The sequence below is a fragment of the Megalops cyprinoides genome, chromosome 13 (assembly GCF_013368585.1).
Source record: "Megalops cyprinoides isolate fMegCyp1 chromosome 13, fMegCyp1.pri, whole genome shotgun sequence".
NCBI classification, from domain to species: Eukaryota; Metazoa; Chordata; class Actinopteri; order Elopiformes; family Megalopidae; genus Megalops; species Megalops cyprinoides.
The window spans coordinates 8,920,083-8,938,773 of record NC_050595.1 but is presented as its reverse complement, the minus strand read 5'-3'; the positions used below and the strand labels follow the sequence as shown (position 1 = coordinate 8,938,773).

The following is an 18,691-nucleotide window of genomic DNA, read 5'->3' as shown; positions in this document are numbered from 1 at the left end:
GACTATATGCGAGACTTTGTGCTCCAAAAAGCTCTGCCAAAACAAGAACAGCGACATCTCTCGGACCGGAGGGGAACATTAATGATCGTACCAAGGTAATGAACTTCAAATGCTTGAAATCAAACGCTGCCGGCAAATTGATTTTTGTCTTTTTCGTGATTTGCAAAACCCTGCACGCTTTCTGTAATTAGTCTTGATGCCATGTAATGCTGACTGTAAAATGCATGCATTTAATTTCAAAATAATACATTATGGCTACGGAAAAAAGTTTGTAACCTAGTACGATTATTGCTGGAATATTAGCTAGCCCGCTATGCAGGATAGGCGCTGACATTGTATCTCATAAACATAGTGCGTAGCTAGATACTCTCACGCCTCGGGAAATATTGCCCATCGCGACTGGCGTGCCGATATTGTACCCCGCGCTGCAAATTCGTGAGTTCGGCTTATAATGTGTGTAGCTACTTACTGTGGAAGTGCAGGAATAGCCTATTTCCTTAATTAGCCAAAACATTTATCGAGACTGTTCTTTCACAGCAAGGTGCGGTCCAAAAAAATGCTGAGGAAGAAAAAACGTTCAAATGTAAATTCGCATGGAAATTGCAGCATGCCCATAAAGATTACCGGTTGTTTTATTACCTTTATGGAGAAACTGAACTAGCGTTAAATCATGTACCGCTAGATATGAAATGGGGTACAGACGTTTGATTTGCACCTAGGCAGGTGAAAAAGGTGAACTATTATCAGATGACAGTGACATTTTTGTGCGTATTTGCATAGCTGCTAATAAACACTGTCTGAAATACAAGGTACAAAAACCCAGTCAGTCTGGAACGTTTTATTCGAAGAGAAGCAGGCCGTTTAGCAGTTTTATTCTATGACTTTTAATGTGTAAGAATTGAACATGAAGTAGAATTGTAAATTCTCTCGAGATGTAATGTTCAACCATCCCCCCGTTATTTCTAATTTTCCTCCTTATTAAGATGACTTTGGAAGAATATGGACATAGGACATCACAATTAGCTGTAAAACACTGCACTAGATGTCTCTGGAGACTGCCTGGCAGATGTTCTAACACGATGGCATCAGGAAAAGAAGTCACGCTGCTACGGAGAGTCTTTCAGGACTGAGTCCACTTATTCCTGCTGCCAAGTCCACACCTGCAGGTGAGGCATTCAGCGGCGCTTTGACCTACAGCATCTATGCACACGCAGTATGGAGGACACAAGTGATTTTTTTAAATGTTAAGCAATCTGAATAAATGGTACACGCTAACTCTCACTTTGGTCAGCTTTCAAAGTGGGATGATGCAAAACGGCAGAGTTTGGGTACTTCCTGTGTTAGCTTTTGATCTGTGTAAATTGATATTAGCTTCGCTGAGCCCTCTCTCCTTTTGAAAATGCCGAGGCAAAAAGCCAAACATCTTCAGATGACGTTTTCTCTTGTCATCCTTGGTTTTAATTATTAAGAGCAAATGTCAGGCAGAAGAGATGAGTTTAAGATGAAGGGAGAGGCAACCTCATTGCAACCCAGTGCTATATTTACTGAAAGGGAGGTGTCTGATAGATTTGCATTCTCACAGGAAATTGAGATCAGCTCTCTTAGATACGTGGCTGTGTGACAGCTCTTTAGTTTGTGTTTGCCCTGCTTTGTAACGTGACAATCAACCATTGGTGGTGTGTCATCATTGGAAGGAATAGGCGGAAAAAAACCAGCATCTTGAATTCAGAGATTGTATTGTTGCTCTGCAAACTTTTGGTTTTAGGGCATCATAACAAGACCTCCAGAGAAGTGAGTACATTAATGACTCAAATTATTGTGGCGGTTTCATTATTGTTTGTTTATGAATAAATCATGTAGCATATGTCCGTACTCCCAAAAGCAAAGTTCCTCAGAACTCAATTTCTTGTGTATGGAAGCCATTTGTAGCTTTGGCTTGGGCTTATGACTCTGACAGATGTAACGAACATCACTGGTGCCTGAAGAATGAAGACTTTATGAGCTTGAAATCAAATGGTAGGGTAATCTAACACTCTCAAAATGTGATCTCATAGCTTCATTGGTAATTGATGTGACATAGGTGTAATTTCAAGGGAACAGACTATATGCAATTTCTATTAATGTGAGCCCTCTAGAGTAGAATTGCTCCTGCAAGCTTAATGCTGGCCAGGGCTGGCTGCACTTGGCAGGAGCAGTGTTCTCTCACTGGCCGAGGTAAGTAGGAGGGTTTTTTAAGGATTAAAAGGTAAGTGGAAAGAATGAGTGGGGCAGTAAGCTTTTAAGAAGAAAAAATATATACTGCCTAGAATCGGAAGTGCTTTAGAGTCTAATTACATTTTAAACTGGGTCTGCGAATGCAGTGGGGATAGATGTGCTTTTTGTCTCTCCTCTAAAATGCCCAGTTGGTGAGAGAGTTGTCTGATTTGTGTGTGATGGCATTCGTACCCTGCCCACACATTTCACAAGAGCATGCCTTTGTTTTAGTGAATTTTTTTTTTTTGTGATTGTAGCTATTTGTCTTCGTTGTCCCTGGCTAATCCAGTAGCAGGTGTGAAAAAAAATCGATGCTGTTGCTTCTTCCATGCGGATGTGTCCGCGTCATCAACACCCTCTCTGAGTGTTTGTAGTTCTCTCATAACAAGCACTTTTTAAACTGGGCAGTCTTGACTTGTTGTTTGAATAGCAGCTTCAGCCTGGCAACAGTTTTGGACAATGAAGTGCAAATTGTGATTCAGATAATCTTGGCTGTATACATTGTTTTGAATTGATGCGAATTTGGCTTCCATGTAAACAGAAATAAAATGACCTCAGGAGATATATTCAGCATGTTATGCTGTCCGGGGGTGGGAGGGTGGTGTGCCTTGTAAGCTTTGAGGCAAAGCAAAGCTTTATGACCTCATTTGGCTTATTTATAAATTCAAGTGTCGTTACAGATACTTTGCTGATGTAGCTGGTTGGCTATCTAGGCAAGCTAGTGAGCTGTCTTACATGTGACCATGTTTTTTAGTCAGACACACTACATTACCCGGTCAGTTTGAACAAGCCTGTTGATGACATGGTAAATATCTCACTGTGATTGCTGGGAACTGGAGGCAGAAAGGAGCAATGTTTAAGGGATCACTTCATCACTCACTCGCAGAGTGTTCCCAATTGGTTGTGTTGTCTGAAGTGGCTTTTTCATGCTGATGGTCTTCTTTTTTCATTTTTCAGCTTCTCTTGGGAATATTTCCATCAGGCATATCTTTCTCATGAGATGATAGTCTAACGTTCACAAGTTTTGAGTGAGCCTGGTACTTCAGTCTGTCCAGAGGCTGTTCAGTCACGCTCTTGAGTGTTTATTTTTATTTTGCGTCATCATTTTATTGTGCATTAATTCCACACGATAAGCAGATCACTCTTCGACGTTCCACACACGCCGCGAGGAGACCGTAATTAGTTCACGATTTCAGGGGGGAGGGCGTCCGATCAGTAGATCTTAATCTAAGTGGGTCCCCTGCAGTGCCTGACCTTGTTTTGTGCGTTACGTGCGAGAGGAGAGGGTCCTGGGGGATCGGTGTGCCTCTGTGCTGATACCGGGATGTGGAAAGAGGGCGCGGGCAGCGCTCCACATCCCGGCTCATTCCTGCTCCCTTCGTCGTGCTGACGCTTCCATTAAATATAGGTCATTTGTCCTTTGCTTCCATTTCGGGAAGGGCTTTGGGGGATCTTTTGTCCCAGAAAAAAATTAATTATCCTTTTTTTTTCCCAATTCCCAGTTATTACAGTCGGGACGGTTTTTAAAAAGTGAATAGGATTTTTTTTTTTTTATTATTAAAACGATGGATCTGTTGGCTTTCCACTGCAGTGTGAGGAATCTTTCTGTGGACCAGAAGGATGAAGCAGTGCTGGATCAATGGAGTTCACCTTGGTTCACTGTAACGTGTGGCATGTGCCTTTCCTTGCAGGTAAAGCCATCAGTGCGCTGCCGTTAGCTTCAGGCTACCCTGTCTGTTGTTTTCCCCGCGGGACATGTGCTGTAAAGCACTCTAACTTGACATCCAGGAGTTAACATGGAGAGGGTAAGTGCCATTGCTCCATATCTAGTCATCTTGTTCAAATGAAATAAAAACATTTAAAGAGTTTCATTGGGGCAGGGTCCATGTTTAGAAAAGCTGCACTGTGTTTCTAAAATTATATATTAATGATAAATGTGAGAGCCTGCATGTTTCCTTAAGATCGTTAAGGATCAGTAAGGTATAAGGGCACTGCAAAAGAGCAGGGAAAAGGATTTAAGATTTTGTCTTTTTTTTTGCCAAAGTGTAAAGTATAACTGTTTACTCTGTATATTTAGGTTGATTTATGGAGGTGCCCCTGCCAATATATAGATATTGGAGTAATGCCTTGCTGGGATAGGTTAACAAGTTTTGATAAGAGACTTGCATGAGAGTATTATCGTGTTCCAGGCTCCCTCCCCTGCCCAGCCCACCCCCCCTTGTGAATATTGCATTATACACTGATGGTGTGTCTTCAGATTGCCGGGGTGGCTCTGGCAGGAAGTTAGTGTGCACAGTACCCAGTGCAACAACTCATTTTTGTCTTGTCTTCTTTTTTTTTTTTTTCACTGGAAGGTGTCAAGGGGTTTCTCACCTCCTTTGATCTGCATGACTGCGTTCCTAATCAACCATGAATATTAAAGTAGAGCACACAGCTGAAAGAACACTCGAGAGTTGACAAGCAGCTTTCGTGTTACAGCAGTCTGAAATGGCATAACCTGTATTTTTCGGCTGAAATTATGGATAGCTGTGCTCATGTTTGTATATCTCGGGGTTTCAGTGGTTTTGACGGTTCCAGGCCTAAGCGCGGCTCTTGTCTGAGGTTTTATCTGAATGTTTAGGCCATCGCAGGTCACGGGTTTGTGGGAGCTGCTGTCAAATTCTGTTCTTAAGCTTCTTTAATGTGGATCATTCCCTCCAAATTTTTTGAGTTCAGTTTCAGTTTAAAGGCTTATTTGGCATAATATGAAAGTGTGTTTCCAAAGCAGCAATTGATATCAGTAACCAGCTGTATCTTAAAATATAAACCAATAGAATGCTACACAATCACAGCACTGGGAACGGTGGTAAAGATACAGAAGATAAAAGAAGATACAGGGAACAATGCTAAACAATGAGAACGGTAGTAAAGATAATGATCATATTATTAATATATGTAATCTGCAAGAGTTTGACAATTTATTACCTTGTCATGATCAACAGAGAACTAGACCACTTCTTAAATCACCTCTCTTCCCCCTTTCCTCCCTGGTCTAGTGCAGTGTTAGCATCCCTCTAACAGTGGCAAACCACCACATACACAGTGCTGGATCGAGCTGCAGCACACAGTCAGACGGGACATTTTTACAGTTTGAGTGAGGTGTGATTACGGTTCAGAATGAATGCAGAATGTGTTTGTCCTCTACAGTGCTAGAGGTGATTGTGTCTCTCCCTTGAACAATCCTGCATTATCTGCGATTCACTTTTGGATGCCAGGTTTACATGGTTCTGGCCAGTGTGTGATCAGTCTGAGGTCTCTGTTCTGAATAACAATGACAGTCACCCTGTCCTTAACTTTGACTGAGAGTCACCCTGTCCTTTAACTGTTTTGTCTTGGACAAAATGTTTCCTTCTGTTCAACAGCCACCTTTTGTATACAAAACTAAAAAAAAAAAAAGCTTTATACTTATTTAAATTGGATTCTTAGAGCTGAGGAGAAAGTTTCATTTTGGTCTGTCTGTGTTGTGTCCCTGACTATATTCTTTGCTGAGCTGTTCTTTTATGAAGTAATTATGAAATACAGTTCATCATCATAAAGAATCTGGTTTGAGAGATACTTTAGTTAGCTCAGTGTTTAGAATTAGTCATGTACGTACTGTCAAGTTATGTACGTACTGTATTTATGCATTCATTTACAAGATGTACAGTGTGCCTTTACATTTAAATGTTCTTTGTGATACAGTAGTTTAAAATGGAATTGTGGATATTATATTTGTTTAATGAATTTAACTGAAGTTGTTAGCTGCGGCGGTCTCCTGGTTTATCACACGGTGCGACCTTAAGAGAGACCCAGGCCAGCTCTCAGTACAGATATTACTATACATTACTATACTAAGCCACAGGGGTATTGTTGATGTGCAGCAGTTTCATTTTCGGTGGCTCTGTGTGTACACGTACGCCCGGCAGGTTTGCACACACTGCAGAGAGCCCCGAGAGGCCCAGAGCCTGTGCACATACTGCAACAAGTGGCTGTGCTACCAGTGCACCGACATGCACCCAGACCACAGGACCGCCGGCCCCCTGCTGCCACCGAGCTCAGGCAAGAGGCCCGCCCAAATCGGTATGCTCTCCTGCCCCGTCACACCCCTTCACACAACGCCACTCACTTCATGCTTCATGCTTCAAGGGCTGTTAGCTCAGGCGGGCCTGTGCTGAACTGCTCAGCTCCCACATGCACAAGTACAGCAGCCTCTGAATTTACTCATACCCTTTATAACCTGTGATGAAAAGGGGGTTTAACAGATTAAATGAAAGCACACTGCCGCTGACGCTGCGACTTGTTGTCACAAACAGAAAAGTTTTTTCACGGATGCTATACGATATGTCACATATTTTTACATTGTGTTAAATGCAGTCACTTGCGAAAAATGTGCAGCTGCTCAGTTTAATGTTGGTAACATTCACACCACATAATTTTCTCTTACTTGTTCATATTGTACTGCATTATATTTCTTCTGTAAAGGAACACTTTTGTTGCAGATCCTCAGGAGTAGAAGTGTATGTAGTAGCCCCTGTATAAAAAAAATGAAAGTTTTATTATGCATTATTTAAATTAAGTTTTATTTAATATTTTATTTAATATTTAAATTCATTTCCCAACTTGTGCTTCATTTTACTTGTGACGAATAAAGCCCTGCTCGAGTAGCTCTGATGTACCATATATGGATCCTATACAGTTGAAGTCTGTGGACAGTATTCAGAGTATGACATAGTCAATCATAGCTCTTAAAGTAGCTAGCAAGTTCTGTAGTTAGTCTACATAAAAACCTGTTATAAAGCTGACATCATTTCTTGGTATTTATATGAAGAACCAAGATGTGAGTCAGGTGCTGGGCTGATGACAGGCTGCAACCAGACAGGCAGGAAGTGGTCACTCTTCAGTGTGCAGTGGAGGTATAGCAAATAGAATGACAACCCAAGCAATGCTTAACTGCACTGTTGGCATTTTCAGTGTATACCCAATAACAGGGCCAGCTAATATTCCAGGACATCATTTGATTTTCACCAATGAAAATGTATTGGCAGGATTGAGCGATTAGAAAAAAGATTGTTTGAATTGCTCATCCAGTTTTCCCTGATAAAGCTATGGTATAACTTAGTGTTGTGCTATTGATAAGCCCCTTTCCTCATTTTAATTGCTTTGATGATACACCAGCTCCTTGGAAATGCTAATTTGTTACACTTGGATGAGATGTTGAGAATGATTACCGGTAAGCATGTCTAAATTTAGAAGCCTAAATGTCCCAGTTTAGCTGTGAATTCAAATGTTCAGTGGGCTAGTTTGATCATTGTTCCCTTTCTTCTGTGTCAGCGGTAGTCTTTTCTCACACAGTTTGTCTCACACCATTTTGTCAGTGGATTGCTTATTTTTTCTTGCTGCCATTATAATCTTACATGAAACTGGTTATAGTTTCTAGTGCTTTTCACTTTGAGTTGACTGCAGGCATGTTGATATATGAGATGTAGATGGACTTGACTGGCCGGTCGGTTTTCAGCAAACCTTGGCATCCTGTAACAGGTTCATTGCTGCATGGCAGTTTGTTTATTATACTCTTAGGCAAACTAAGTGTTGCTGTGTATTCAGGTCTAGTGTTGCACACTTTTTGCATTGCAGAATGTCTGCCAATATTAATGGAACGATAACGACCATAATGGCTTATACACAAAATAAAGAATATGTTTTGCTGTGCTGGCATACAATTTGCTGTACTGGTATGCCATGTGTAGTATGAAATGTGTAGTTTTATGCATATGCACCATATGCTGAAATGTGTAGTACAGTCCATGTATGAATAGTCCACATTTCAAAAATATTTATATTTTTGATGTTTGATTACATTTGAACATGCTTTTTAAAACATACTGCATTTACACAAGGGTGTTTATGATTCATTGTCCACTGAAGTTTTACACATACCTTTCTATGCATGTGTCGTTTTCTTCATTGGGTGGGGTAATCCGTGTGCTGTATTTCAGACCCTGCTCTCTTCCCTCCAGGCTCCAGCTACTGGCCAGGCGGGGTCCCCCTGTGCCACTTCCACAGGCAGGAGCCTCTGGACCTCTTCTGTGAGACTTGTGACCTCATGTCCTGCAGCAGCTGCCACCTGTCCACCCACATGGACCACAGGTGAGACCAGGGGTGCGCACCTGAAGGGGGGGGGGTCAGTGGGAAGGTCAGCACATTGCACTCAAAATCTGCTGTCAATTAACCATATTCCACTAAAATGCAAACTGCATGCCAGCCACATACCACTGATTAAGTCATTGCATTCCGTAATGCATTTTCTGTCAATAGGTGGTGGTAAAATCACTTTGAGCGTGCTCCAAACATTGTTAGATTCCATTAATAATGGAATTTGAAACTTGAATGTTTTTTAAAATACAGCAGCTGTTGCTGTGCAAAATGTTGTGCTAAGCTGTAATACATGTTATGTCAGTCTTACACTTGTACTGTACATGCTTCAGAAGAAACAAGCGAAACACAAGCCAGTCGATGACATGGTTTTCTGCAACGGACATGTCATTATAGCCTCTGTTTGTTCTCAGGGTGGTTCATGTCGGGAAGGCTCTCCAAGATCAGCTGTGGCTCTTTGAGAACCTAATGTTCCAGGTGGAGGAGAGGAAGTCCACTGTGGAGAACACAGCTAAGCAACTTGAGGACAGGTGAGCTGATTCTATAGAGCTATAGTTCTTTTTTTCACGTGTGTACATGATTATTACTCCGATCAATACGCGCAGGTAAACTCTTGAGTGTTTTGAACTTTTGATGCAAAAAATTGTCAACTAACCTCTGGATAAATGATGTTTTTGTTCATATGGACGACATAATAATGTTCCAAATAGATTGCAGTATGTTTGCTGCCCTTTTTTTTTCTGACAGCTGTAAGGGATCCAAGTGTTGAAAGCCAACTCTGTCAGTAGTCAGAATGTCATTAACGGTGGATTTTCCAGGTTACATGGGGTGAAGATCATGCAGAGGAAGGCAGAGAACCAGATCAAAATGGCTAAGATGATTATGATAAATGAGCTGAACAAGCGCGCCAACCTATTAATAGAGCAACTGGAGGTAATTACCCTTTCTTTCTGAATGCTTTCAGGGAATTCATTTCCTGTGTAGCAAGCGGACCTTACATGTGCACGACCCTCATTAGACTCACTCCTAATATGATGTAACCTGCCTTGAAGACACAAGGCAGGAGGTGGTGATGGGAAACAGGCTCAGATGTGGACCTCTGTGAAGATCTGCAGAAAATATTGTACATGTTGATCAGGTTTCATATTACCAGTAGTCCACAGGAATGTTTTTTGTTTTTTTTTTAACTGTTCCCTGCACAGAGGGTCTCAAATGAGTTCAAGCAGCACCTAGAGGACCAGCTGCAAGGCATGATAGACGTGTGCAGTCAGCTGGGCCACGTGCAGAACTTCATCAGCTGGGCCACCACCCACCACCAAAGGAACCCTCTCCTCTTCAGCAAGGAGCTGGTAGGTTATCAGTGGTCAGAGCACTGGACTCATGACCTGAGGGTTGCGGATCCAAATCCTAGGACAAACGCTACCACATTGCCTTTGAGCAAAGTTCTTTTTGTGGGTTTTAGCTAGCTGCACTAGCTGTACCCACAATATCCATGTGTGGAATGTCTCTGGAATATAGTGTACAAGATTCCTCCTACCTTACTCTGATGCAGAAAATACCATTCCCCGTACAATGAAGTGTTCCTTGGAATAGTGATAAGTATTGACATGCAAATATGTGGTTTTCACTCTGCCGTTTGGTCAGTGGTGTGGAGATATGCGGCCTAGCACCTGTGTGTGGTTTCTCTTTTAAAAATGACCCACAGCAAAACTTAGGCTCTAAGACAGAGCAGTCTGCTCATGGTAAGAAATGTAAACAGTGTATCGCCTTCTTTGCTCAGATTACTTTCCAGATGCAGCGTTTGCTGGAGTCCCAGCTGCACTCTGACCTCGGACCCCCGGTAAAAATCAAGTTCAACTGGGATGCCAGCTTCTGGACCAAGCAGATCTCCACGTTAGGTAGACCCATTTTCTGTGTTGGTCTACCGTAACCTCAATAACATTCAGAGTAGACGTCCTGTTTGGCCTTGATTTACAAGCTTTTGTTTTTTGGTTTTTGTTTTTTTTTTTTTTGTTCTAACTGATTGTAGGTCAGCTGACCGCGGAAGGAGGAAGTCACTCTCACTCTGTGGGAATGGCCTGTCCCAATGTCCTGAAGCCTCGGCCCATCACCTGCACAGCCTTGCCTGCCGCTGTGTGCCACAGGGCCCTGGACCAGGGCTGCAGCTTTCAGCCTCGCTTCCAGCCCCAGCTGTGCTGTCCCCACTGTGTAAACATCAGCAAGGCCCCACAGCCCCATCTAGACCTACTCCCGGGGCATGGGAGGGAGCCTCTGGACCAGGGGGGTAGGTGCAACCCCATAAGACCTTACTCCGAGAGGGCTCTGATACAGCTGAAGAAGCAGTCTGAAATGCAGCTGGACAAGAAAGATCTGGAGCCAAGCCCCTGTCCTGCAACATGCGTGGAGTCCGGCCAGAGCCATCTGCACCCGCTGTGCCCCCCAGCCCTCGTCCGACACACAAGCACAATCCAACATCCCCAGCAGCGGGTTCTGATGCAGCCGCAGCCGCAGCTGCAGCCGCCCACGGCGGACGCCCACCTGCGCAGCTCCAGCAGCTCCCCTTCCACTGAACGGCAGCAGCCTGTGCAGTCAAACCTGCAGGTCCTTCTGCAGTCCTCCAGCCAGGTCCAGCTCGAGCAGCTCCCCAGCGGGCAGGCGCAGCCGGCTTCAGACAGGAGCTGCGCAGATGCAGGCCGGCAGGCGGCGCAGACAGTTATTTGTCGACTCGAAGCGGACGCATCCGCAGGGGAGAGCGGAGCTGACCGCGGCCAGCAGCAGAAAGGAGAGCCCACGCAAACAAAGACGCGGAATCAAGCTCCGTCTGCGCAGGGTGTTACTCCAGAGCAGCGCGCCGAGCGGCGCTCAGCCGACGCCGAAAAGCTGCCCCAGAGCAGCAGCAGCGCCTGCAGGGTGAGTCAGTGCGGTTGACCAGAGTTGTGCGCCTTTCTCACAGCCTGATGCTTCTCACATTCGCTCGCTGTTGACCACAGCCCTCGCGGGCCTCCGTCTTCGTTAGTGGCTTCAAAGGCTCGTAGCGTGGAGGTGTCTGACCACAGGCCTGCACAAAGGCTTCAGTAGCAGGTACAGATCGGGGACATCAACAGCGCGCCGGTGACCTTCACACTAAGTTTTTTGTCGGTGTGAAAGGAGAACAACTGTTGGCAGATTTTCTATGATAATCCCTGATGCACTGCTCAGAGAAGAAAGCAAAGAAGTGCATGCATTGCTGTGACTTTGCATTCTTACTGAATATAATATCAAAGAAAGGGAACAGAGGGAAGGACTGCAAAATGGTGTGTTACAGGGTCATTATAGAAAAGGACAGTGCGGCTGGTTGCAGCATCTTCTGTCCTGTCATGCAGGTGTTTGTTAGTTGGTACAGTTTTTCATGGAAGTGAGCACAGCACCTTTAGCTGCAGTATGAAAACAACACAGGAAAATATTTGAGGTAAATACCTAAACCCCACCCAACAAGTAGGATTTCCTGCACACAGGAAATTGCCTGTGCTGTCACCCTCACTTTTTATGCACCAATGTATTTGTCACAGTTGTGACAGCAACTGACAGAATACCTAAAATTGAAGCAAGTGCGCGTTTGCAAAACGCATAACTTGGTGTGCACTCTGTGGTACTGGTACTCGCAAATTGTTCCACGATAAAAATAATACTTAAAAAAAAAGTCCTCATTAGCACTGATTATCTCAGCCCTGCAGGTGTAACGAATGAACACCAATAAGTGGTGTTTCCCCAGTTTAGAAGCAGCACCACATCCATGTTTCAGCTCCAACACTAGTACAGAACTTGATAACCTGACATATGCAGGGAGTTGTTATTTGCATTCATTTACATTTATTCATTTGGAGTTGATCTGACAGCAGTTAGGCATTGCCATATATTTACTTAACCTGGTATTGATTAGACAATCGGAGAACAGGGGGCGATGGCATTTAGACGTTACATTACATTAGACTACATTCATTTAGAAGACGCTTTTATCCAGAGTGACTTCCAGCACAATAGCACAAGTGGACCATTCAGCTTAAATGAGCACCAGTGTCAGACCAGGCTAACAGCACTTACAGACCAGTGAGTGTGAGCATAACGCTAACCAAACCCTACCACAAGTCGACTTGTGCAACCTGACTAGGCAATAGAAGCAAGGCACACTAGAATACAGAATCCAAAATACATGACAAGCCTACATGTAAAATAAACATCAAACCCTAGAGGTAGCAGGTGTTAGGGGGCGGGGATTGAGACTTCAGACTTCACTAGTGCCTGCTCTGCTGCTCACTCCCTCCTCCAGTTCCTCCCAGTCTGTGAGACTTTGTCCTTCCTTCAGTCATGCAGACAGTGGATACAGGTTACAGCCTTCCCCGCAGCTAGTTTTACCCACGTTCCCAGTCTGGAAAGCACAGTGGCTTCTCCTTGGGGATGCAGGTAAATGTATTTAATCATGCGGTAATTACTGCCACGTTTGTTGATGTCGGTTGGCCTAAATCTCCTTTGCTGCAGGGAGGAAGGAGGTGGGCGGGAGGAGGGAGGAGGGAGGAGGGAGGGCCCTGGAAGCACAGGGCGACCGTTTCCTAGCGAGACGCTGAGGGACAGCGTCTGCTACGCGTTTGGAAACAACTTTTATTAATTTTTTTTTTTTGTAATATATTAAGGCAGAACAGACAGATGAAAGGAAATCTAATCTGCGTCGCGTTCAAATTAATGCAGCTTATGCACAGACGCAGGCAGGGAGCCTAGATGTGGGATTTGCATACAGCTATTGCCTCTGAGAGTAAGCCTTCCATTATGAGGGAAATTTTGCCCTGTGCAGATCGCCGAGCTTCTCACCGAAAAGCACGGGAATGTGATGGTGCCTTATTCAGACAGGTGCGCGGGGTGGAGGGCTTTTTTTTTCCCCTGTTCTCAGTAGGTGTGAGTGATCCTTAAGGTTGTTCTCCTCCCACCCCCCGCACCCACACGCCTTCAAGCTTTTGCTCGGAGTTGAGCACCTGTTCTTCGCCAGCTCTCTTTAGCTGAGCCTGGTGCCACGGCAGTGGGAAGCAAGCTGACTGGGACTCTTTGTCCTTCCAGGGAACCGCCCCGCTGGAGATGTTGGCGCCGGCCCACGAGCCTCCCAGCGACACTCCCACCAGGCCCGGCTCGCTGCAGGGGATGAGTCTCGAGTCCCGCAAGGCCCCGGAGCAACTAGCGGAGCTGTCCCACAGCCTCCCAGGGGCCTGGTCCACAGGGGCCGACAACAGCCTAGCAACAGCAGCCAGGGAATGGGGCCCTGCGGCTGGCCAGGTAACGATGTCACATGTGGCAGAATCACTGGGGACCAGGTGGCCCACTGGCAGGACTGACTAGAACCTAAAACACATGGCTGACTATTAAAATAATAATTCCATTGCTATCATCTATATATCGTGCGTACAGATTCCTACCATATAGTCCAGGGCCATCTACCAGTAACTGGATTTCACTGATGGATCTGCCTATCCAAACAATGACAGGTAATCAGTGAGCAAAGTCATGTAGTCTCTACCTTAATCACAACGTGTTAATAGTCACATGAAAAATGTAGCCACATAATTCAGATCTTAGCGGAATGTAGAACATATTAGTATAAGTGTGGAAAGACCAGGACCTGTTATGTTGTTTGTTTGTGTGAAGATCATTATAGTACAGTAGAAAGCTGCAGAGTGCAAACCAAAATCTTCCCCTTTGCGGCTGACACTGCAGCATCAGTGTATTTTAATGCCTATTGAGTGGATTAAATAATGTTAAACAACAACAAAATAAATAGTGCGCTGCCCGTTGTCCAGGTAACCGTTTCTTCTCGTCGGTACCGGGGAGCTGATTATTCTCAGCTGTCTCTGACACCATGTAGAGGCATATTCACAGTTTGACGATAGATTTATTATTATTCATGCCTCGCCTAATTGCATTCCATTAGTGCTAGCTCTTTCGCAGCGTTTTGGAAGAAACAAGAGAGCCCCGGGGGCGACGCTGCACTGTAAACCGCAGATGTTGGCTGTTGTTGTTTGGTATTAGTGTCAGTAGGAATGATGTTGGAAAGTGAAGATCATGGAAGCTTTTATGCCCCCCACCCCCACCCCCTACCCCTGACCCCACCCCCTGATAGGATGGCAGCACCCAGCCTGGTGAGAGGTCGGCGAAGGCGTCTTCGGATGGGGCGGGGCAGGTTCCTTCCTCAGCTGCTTTCTCTGTCCCAGCTCCCACCACCAGCCCCCCCGGCCAGCGCTCCGCCTCGCTGAGCGTGTGCAAGACAGAGCCAGGTAAGGAGCTGCTGTGCCTCCACTGCCAGGCATCTACCCAACACACAATGTTCTCTCAATGATCTCTCAACATTGATGTACAGTTCACATAAACGTGCAAATGTAACCGCAGTGTTACAGACAGGCTATGATAATTTCATATGCTATCAGGACAAGCATCTCCCCTAGAAATGGCAGTAGAGACATGCCGACATTTATTAGCGACAGCCATTTGCATGACTCATTCTATGATTGCATTTCCTGAGTTTGTGTCACGTCTGTTTTGCTTTCTGTTGTTAATACCAGTGCAGTTTGAAGAAAATACTGGTAACTGCAGTCCTTTCACAGGTGTTTTCCCTGGTGAATATCAGTGGTGTGTTATAATTATTGTACACATAACAATTTACGCATTATTTCCCAGGTAAAATATATGCATGTGAAGACACTGGAACGGAGGGAAGAGCAAGGCTCAAGATATCAAGAAAGCATCTGGATACCAGGTATGCCAGCTCGTGTCACTTCCCGTCAGGAACAGCGAAGTGTGCGAGTATGATGGAAATACCTTGGTTCCATTGCTGTGTTTTCCCACCAGAACTGCCAAGGACATCAAAAAGGCCCCAAAAAGCTCCAGAAAGGTTCCGTTAGTGCACCTGGAGCGGCTGAGGATCCGGATGATGCCTGGTCAGCCGAGCGTGTCCCGGCTGCCACCAAACGAACGGAGACACGGTGGCCCTGTCACTGACCCAGAGCCAACAACAGAGGGCGCTGTCACTCCAGAGCCGCAAAGGAGCCCAGCCTCAGAGGAGCATCAGCACAAGGTACTCGTCTGAAACGGGTTTTAGTTACATTTTACTGTTCAGTCTTATTACTTCAAAGGCTAAAGTTAAAAGTGGGCTCTTATCAATTTTACCGTACGTTATTTTCATAAATCTGAATTGATTTTATGATTGAATTGACCTCCCCACACATGAGAAATCACTTTTTAATTTCTGTCCGTCTTTGACCTTAGTGCTGCTGCTGTTCAGCTATTAGCAATAGATTTGGCATGTGTTTAGTTTTGTCCTAATCTCTCTTTTTTTCTTGTACTTTGTTTGAAGGGGAGACCCGATGAGCAAATGGAACAGTGTATTGAGGTCAGTCAGTCATTATCTCACCCAGAGTGGTCAAAGGAGCACCCAGCCAGCAGCGCTGACTTCAGCTCTGCAGAGAAAACACACTGCCCTGAGCAGGACATATTGCAAGATCAGCTCTCTCTACAATCACGCAACCCTGAACCTGAATCAGATCCAGGGCTGGAGTCTGAATCGGAGCCACAATCTGAATCATATCCAGATCTGGAATCGGAACCAGATTTGGAATCAGAACCAGAGCTGAGATCAGAGCAACAGCCAGAATCAGATCCGAGCCTAGATTCAGAGCCGCAGCAAGAATTGTATTCAGATGTGGAGCTGGAGCAACAGCCAGAATCAGATCCAAGCCTAGATTCAGAGCCGCAGCAAGAACGGGATTCAGATTTGGAGGCGGAGAAACAGCCAGAATCCGAACCATATTTGCAACACAATGAAGATTTGGAGTCAGAACAAGAATTGGACCCTGGTCTGGAACCGGCCACCGATTTGCCGTCAGAGCCGGCTGCAGTCTCCGGGCCCCTGTCAGAGTGCGGGAAGCGAGCGGGCCCCTGCAAGCGCACCGATTGGCCGGCGGTGGAAGGCGAGGCCCAGGAAGAGGCGGGGCAGATGGAGAACGAGGACTTCTGCGCCGTGTGCCTGAACGGGGGGGACCTGCTCTGCTGCGACCACTGTCCCAAAGTCTTTCACCTCTCCTGCCACGTGCCACCTCTCCTCAGCTTTCCCACGTAAGCACAGAACCCGCCCCTCAGGCAGAGGGCACGTGTTGGGTAGGGGTCCAGAGTGGTGGGAAGAAGGGCCAGCTGGCACACAGAGAGGGCCAAATTGCCATTACATTGCATTACATTCATTTAGCAGACACTCTTACCTAGGGCAACTTCCAGCACAAAGGAATAGAAGTGTATCCATTCAAATTGAATGAGCAACAGTGTCAGACGAGGGTAACAACTCTCCCAGACCAGTGAGTGTGAGCATAACACTATTCAAGCCCTACAATAAGTTAACTTGTGCAACCTGACTAGACAAGTGAAAGCTAAGTATACTACTGTGCATCAGTCACTAGATCACAGAAACGCATCTCTGTACTACACGTATACCAAACACGAAGCAATACAAGTAGCTGATCCTCCATTATTCTGACTGATCCTTCATTAAGATACAGGATCAGTCAGAAAATGTCGCCAAGGGTTGAAATGCTTAGGGGGCCCAGGTGAAGGTTTAGGTGGGTCCAGCCCATTCAGACCCCATGTGGAGCCGCTCCTGGTGGTGACGCTCCATCTCGCTCTCCCCCAGGGGCGACTGGGTGTGCACCCTGTGCCGAGACGTCCAGCACCCGGAGGTGGAGTACGACTGTGAGAACACTCGCCTTCCGGCAGATCACACAGGAAAGGTTGGAGCCTACGGGCTTTCGGACTTCGACCTGAGGGTAGGTGTGGGTCAACAGTTCATCCGTAACCTCCACTTCTCACGTGTGGAGTGACCTGTGCCCTGAGTTTGAAGTGACCCCTTTTGCTCCCTGCTCCACAGAGGTGTGAGAAGCTGACGTTGTTCATCTCCTGCAACATCCTTAGCGCCCCCTTCCATGAGCCGGTCAGTCCACTGGTGAGTGTTAGACCTGTTGTCCACCCAGAGGCCTGCCACAGGCCATGCTGAAAGAGCCAGGGCAGATTGCCGCAATGCATCTCCATTTCATTTACTTTCAGGTCCGGATCACTCATTTCATTTCAGTCATTATTATCAGTCATTTCCTCATTAAACTGAAATTTTTCCACAGCCCTTCATAATTACACAACTTCATCAAAGTGCTGTAGTGACATGACTGGATAAAAGCGTTGTGAACAGATGTATGCACACTTTCCATTTTAGGCCCGCCATTATTACCAGATTATCAAGAAGCCCATGGACTTGTCAGTGATCAGGAGCAAGCTCAACAAGAAGAGCCCCCTACACTACTACACCCCCGAGGAATTTGTGGCAGACATCTTCCTCATGTTCAGGAACTGTGCGAAGTTCAATTATGTGAGTACAGGTTCATTTTGAAAGTCCCGTTTTCTTGGTAACTTTGTTTGAACTTTGTAGGGAATTAAAATTTGCTTGTAACGTGGCCAGTGCATTCAGTAAATCGGTTGTGTTAATATTGTCCCAGTGTAACCTCTTCCATCCAGCATGTCATCATCAGCTACAGCCATGAGCTCAGATCACCAAGCAGGCAGCCCCTTAATCACATGACCACCAAGAAGGTCATTTTAATGAAAGGCTTAAAAAGCACATCCAGAGCACATGACTCAGCTGGCCTCCTCATGCAGTGTAGGTGAGTGTTTGGTGAAGCTGACAGTTTCTCCCTTTTTCCCCACTTCCTGTGGCTTCCAGCCGGACTCTGAGGTGGCTCAGGCAGGCCGGAGCCTGGAGGCTTTTTTTAAATCCAAGCTGAAGGAGGTGTTCAAAGATAAAACCTTTTCGGTCCCAAATGAGGACTCTGACAGCGAGGAGTACGAGGACTTCTACAGATCGGGCGGGGATGGATTCCCCTGGCCGGGCAGGAAGGAACACTGCCACAGGAAGAGGAAGAGACGACATTCCCTCAACTCACGGCGACATCACTTTTAACGGCTGCCGTACAGATTTCGCCAAAACGTATACTACCAGTTGTACCTATGTGAGGACTGGATGTTACAGTTGTAAATGCACAAAAGAATGGACTTTCTGGTTGATTTTATCAAGGAAGTGGACTTTTAGATTCAGTCTATTCCTGTAAAATATAAGCCTTTATAAAATAGTATTTTCAGTGTTTCTATTTATTGTAAAGATGTGTTGTTGAGTCTGCCAGTAACGTCCTGCATTCCATTCAGAGTATTCACTTCCATTCTT

At 45.5% G+C, this 18,691-nt stretch overlaps 1 protein-coding gene across 2 annotated transcripts; it reads left to right on the top strand.

Moving 5' to 3' along the window:
- Nucleotides 1-41: 41 nt before the first annotated feature.
- On the top strand, nucleotides 42-18,432 carry trim66 (tripartite motif containing 66). Of its 2 annotated transcripts, none has more exons than XM_036543970.1 (19): nucleotides 42-95; nucleotides 984-1,166; nucleotides 3,945-4,058; nucleotides 6,198-6,351; nucleotides 8,289-8,418; nucleotides 8,838-8,954; nucleotides 9,243-9,357; nucleotides 9,627-9,773; nucleotides 10,205-10,322; nucleotides 10,454-11,334; nucleotides 13,510-13,722; nucleotides 14,564-14,717; nucleotides 15,118-15,196; nucleotides 15,289-15,514; nucleotides 15,794-16,551; nucleotides 17,117-17,249; nucleotides 17,351-17,425; nucleotides 17,690-17,842; nucleotides 18,194-18,432. In XM_036543970.1, the coding sequence occupies exons 3-19, from the start codon at nucleotides 4,050-4,052 to the stop codon at nucleotides 18,428-18,430; spliced, it is 3,699 nt and encodes a 1,232-aa protein (XP_036399863.1). In that variant the 5' UTR covers nucleotides 42-95; nucleotides 984-1,166; nucleotides 3,945-4,049; the 3' UTR covers nucleotides 18,431-18,432. The 2 variants fall into 2 exon arrangements, with proteins under 2 accessions (XP_036399863.1, XP_036399862.1); XM_036543969.1 differs by lacking the exon at nucleotides 42-95 and adding an exon at nucleotides 369-435.
- Nucleotides 18,433-18,691: the final 259 nt, after the last annotated feature.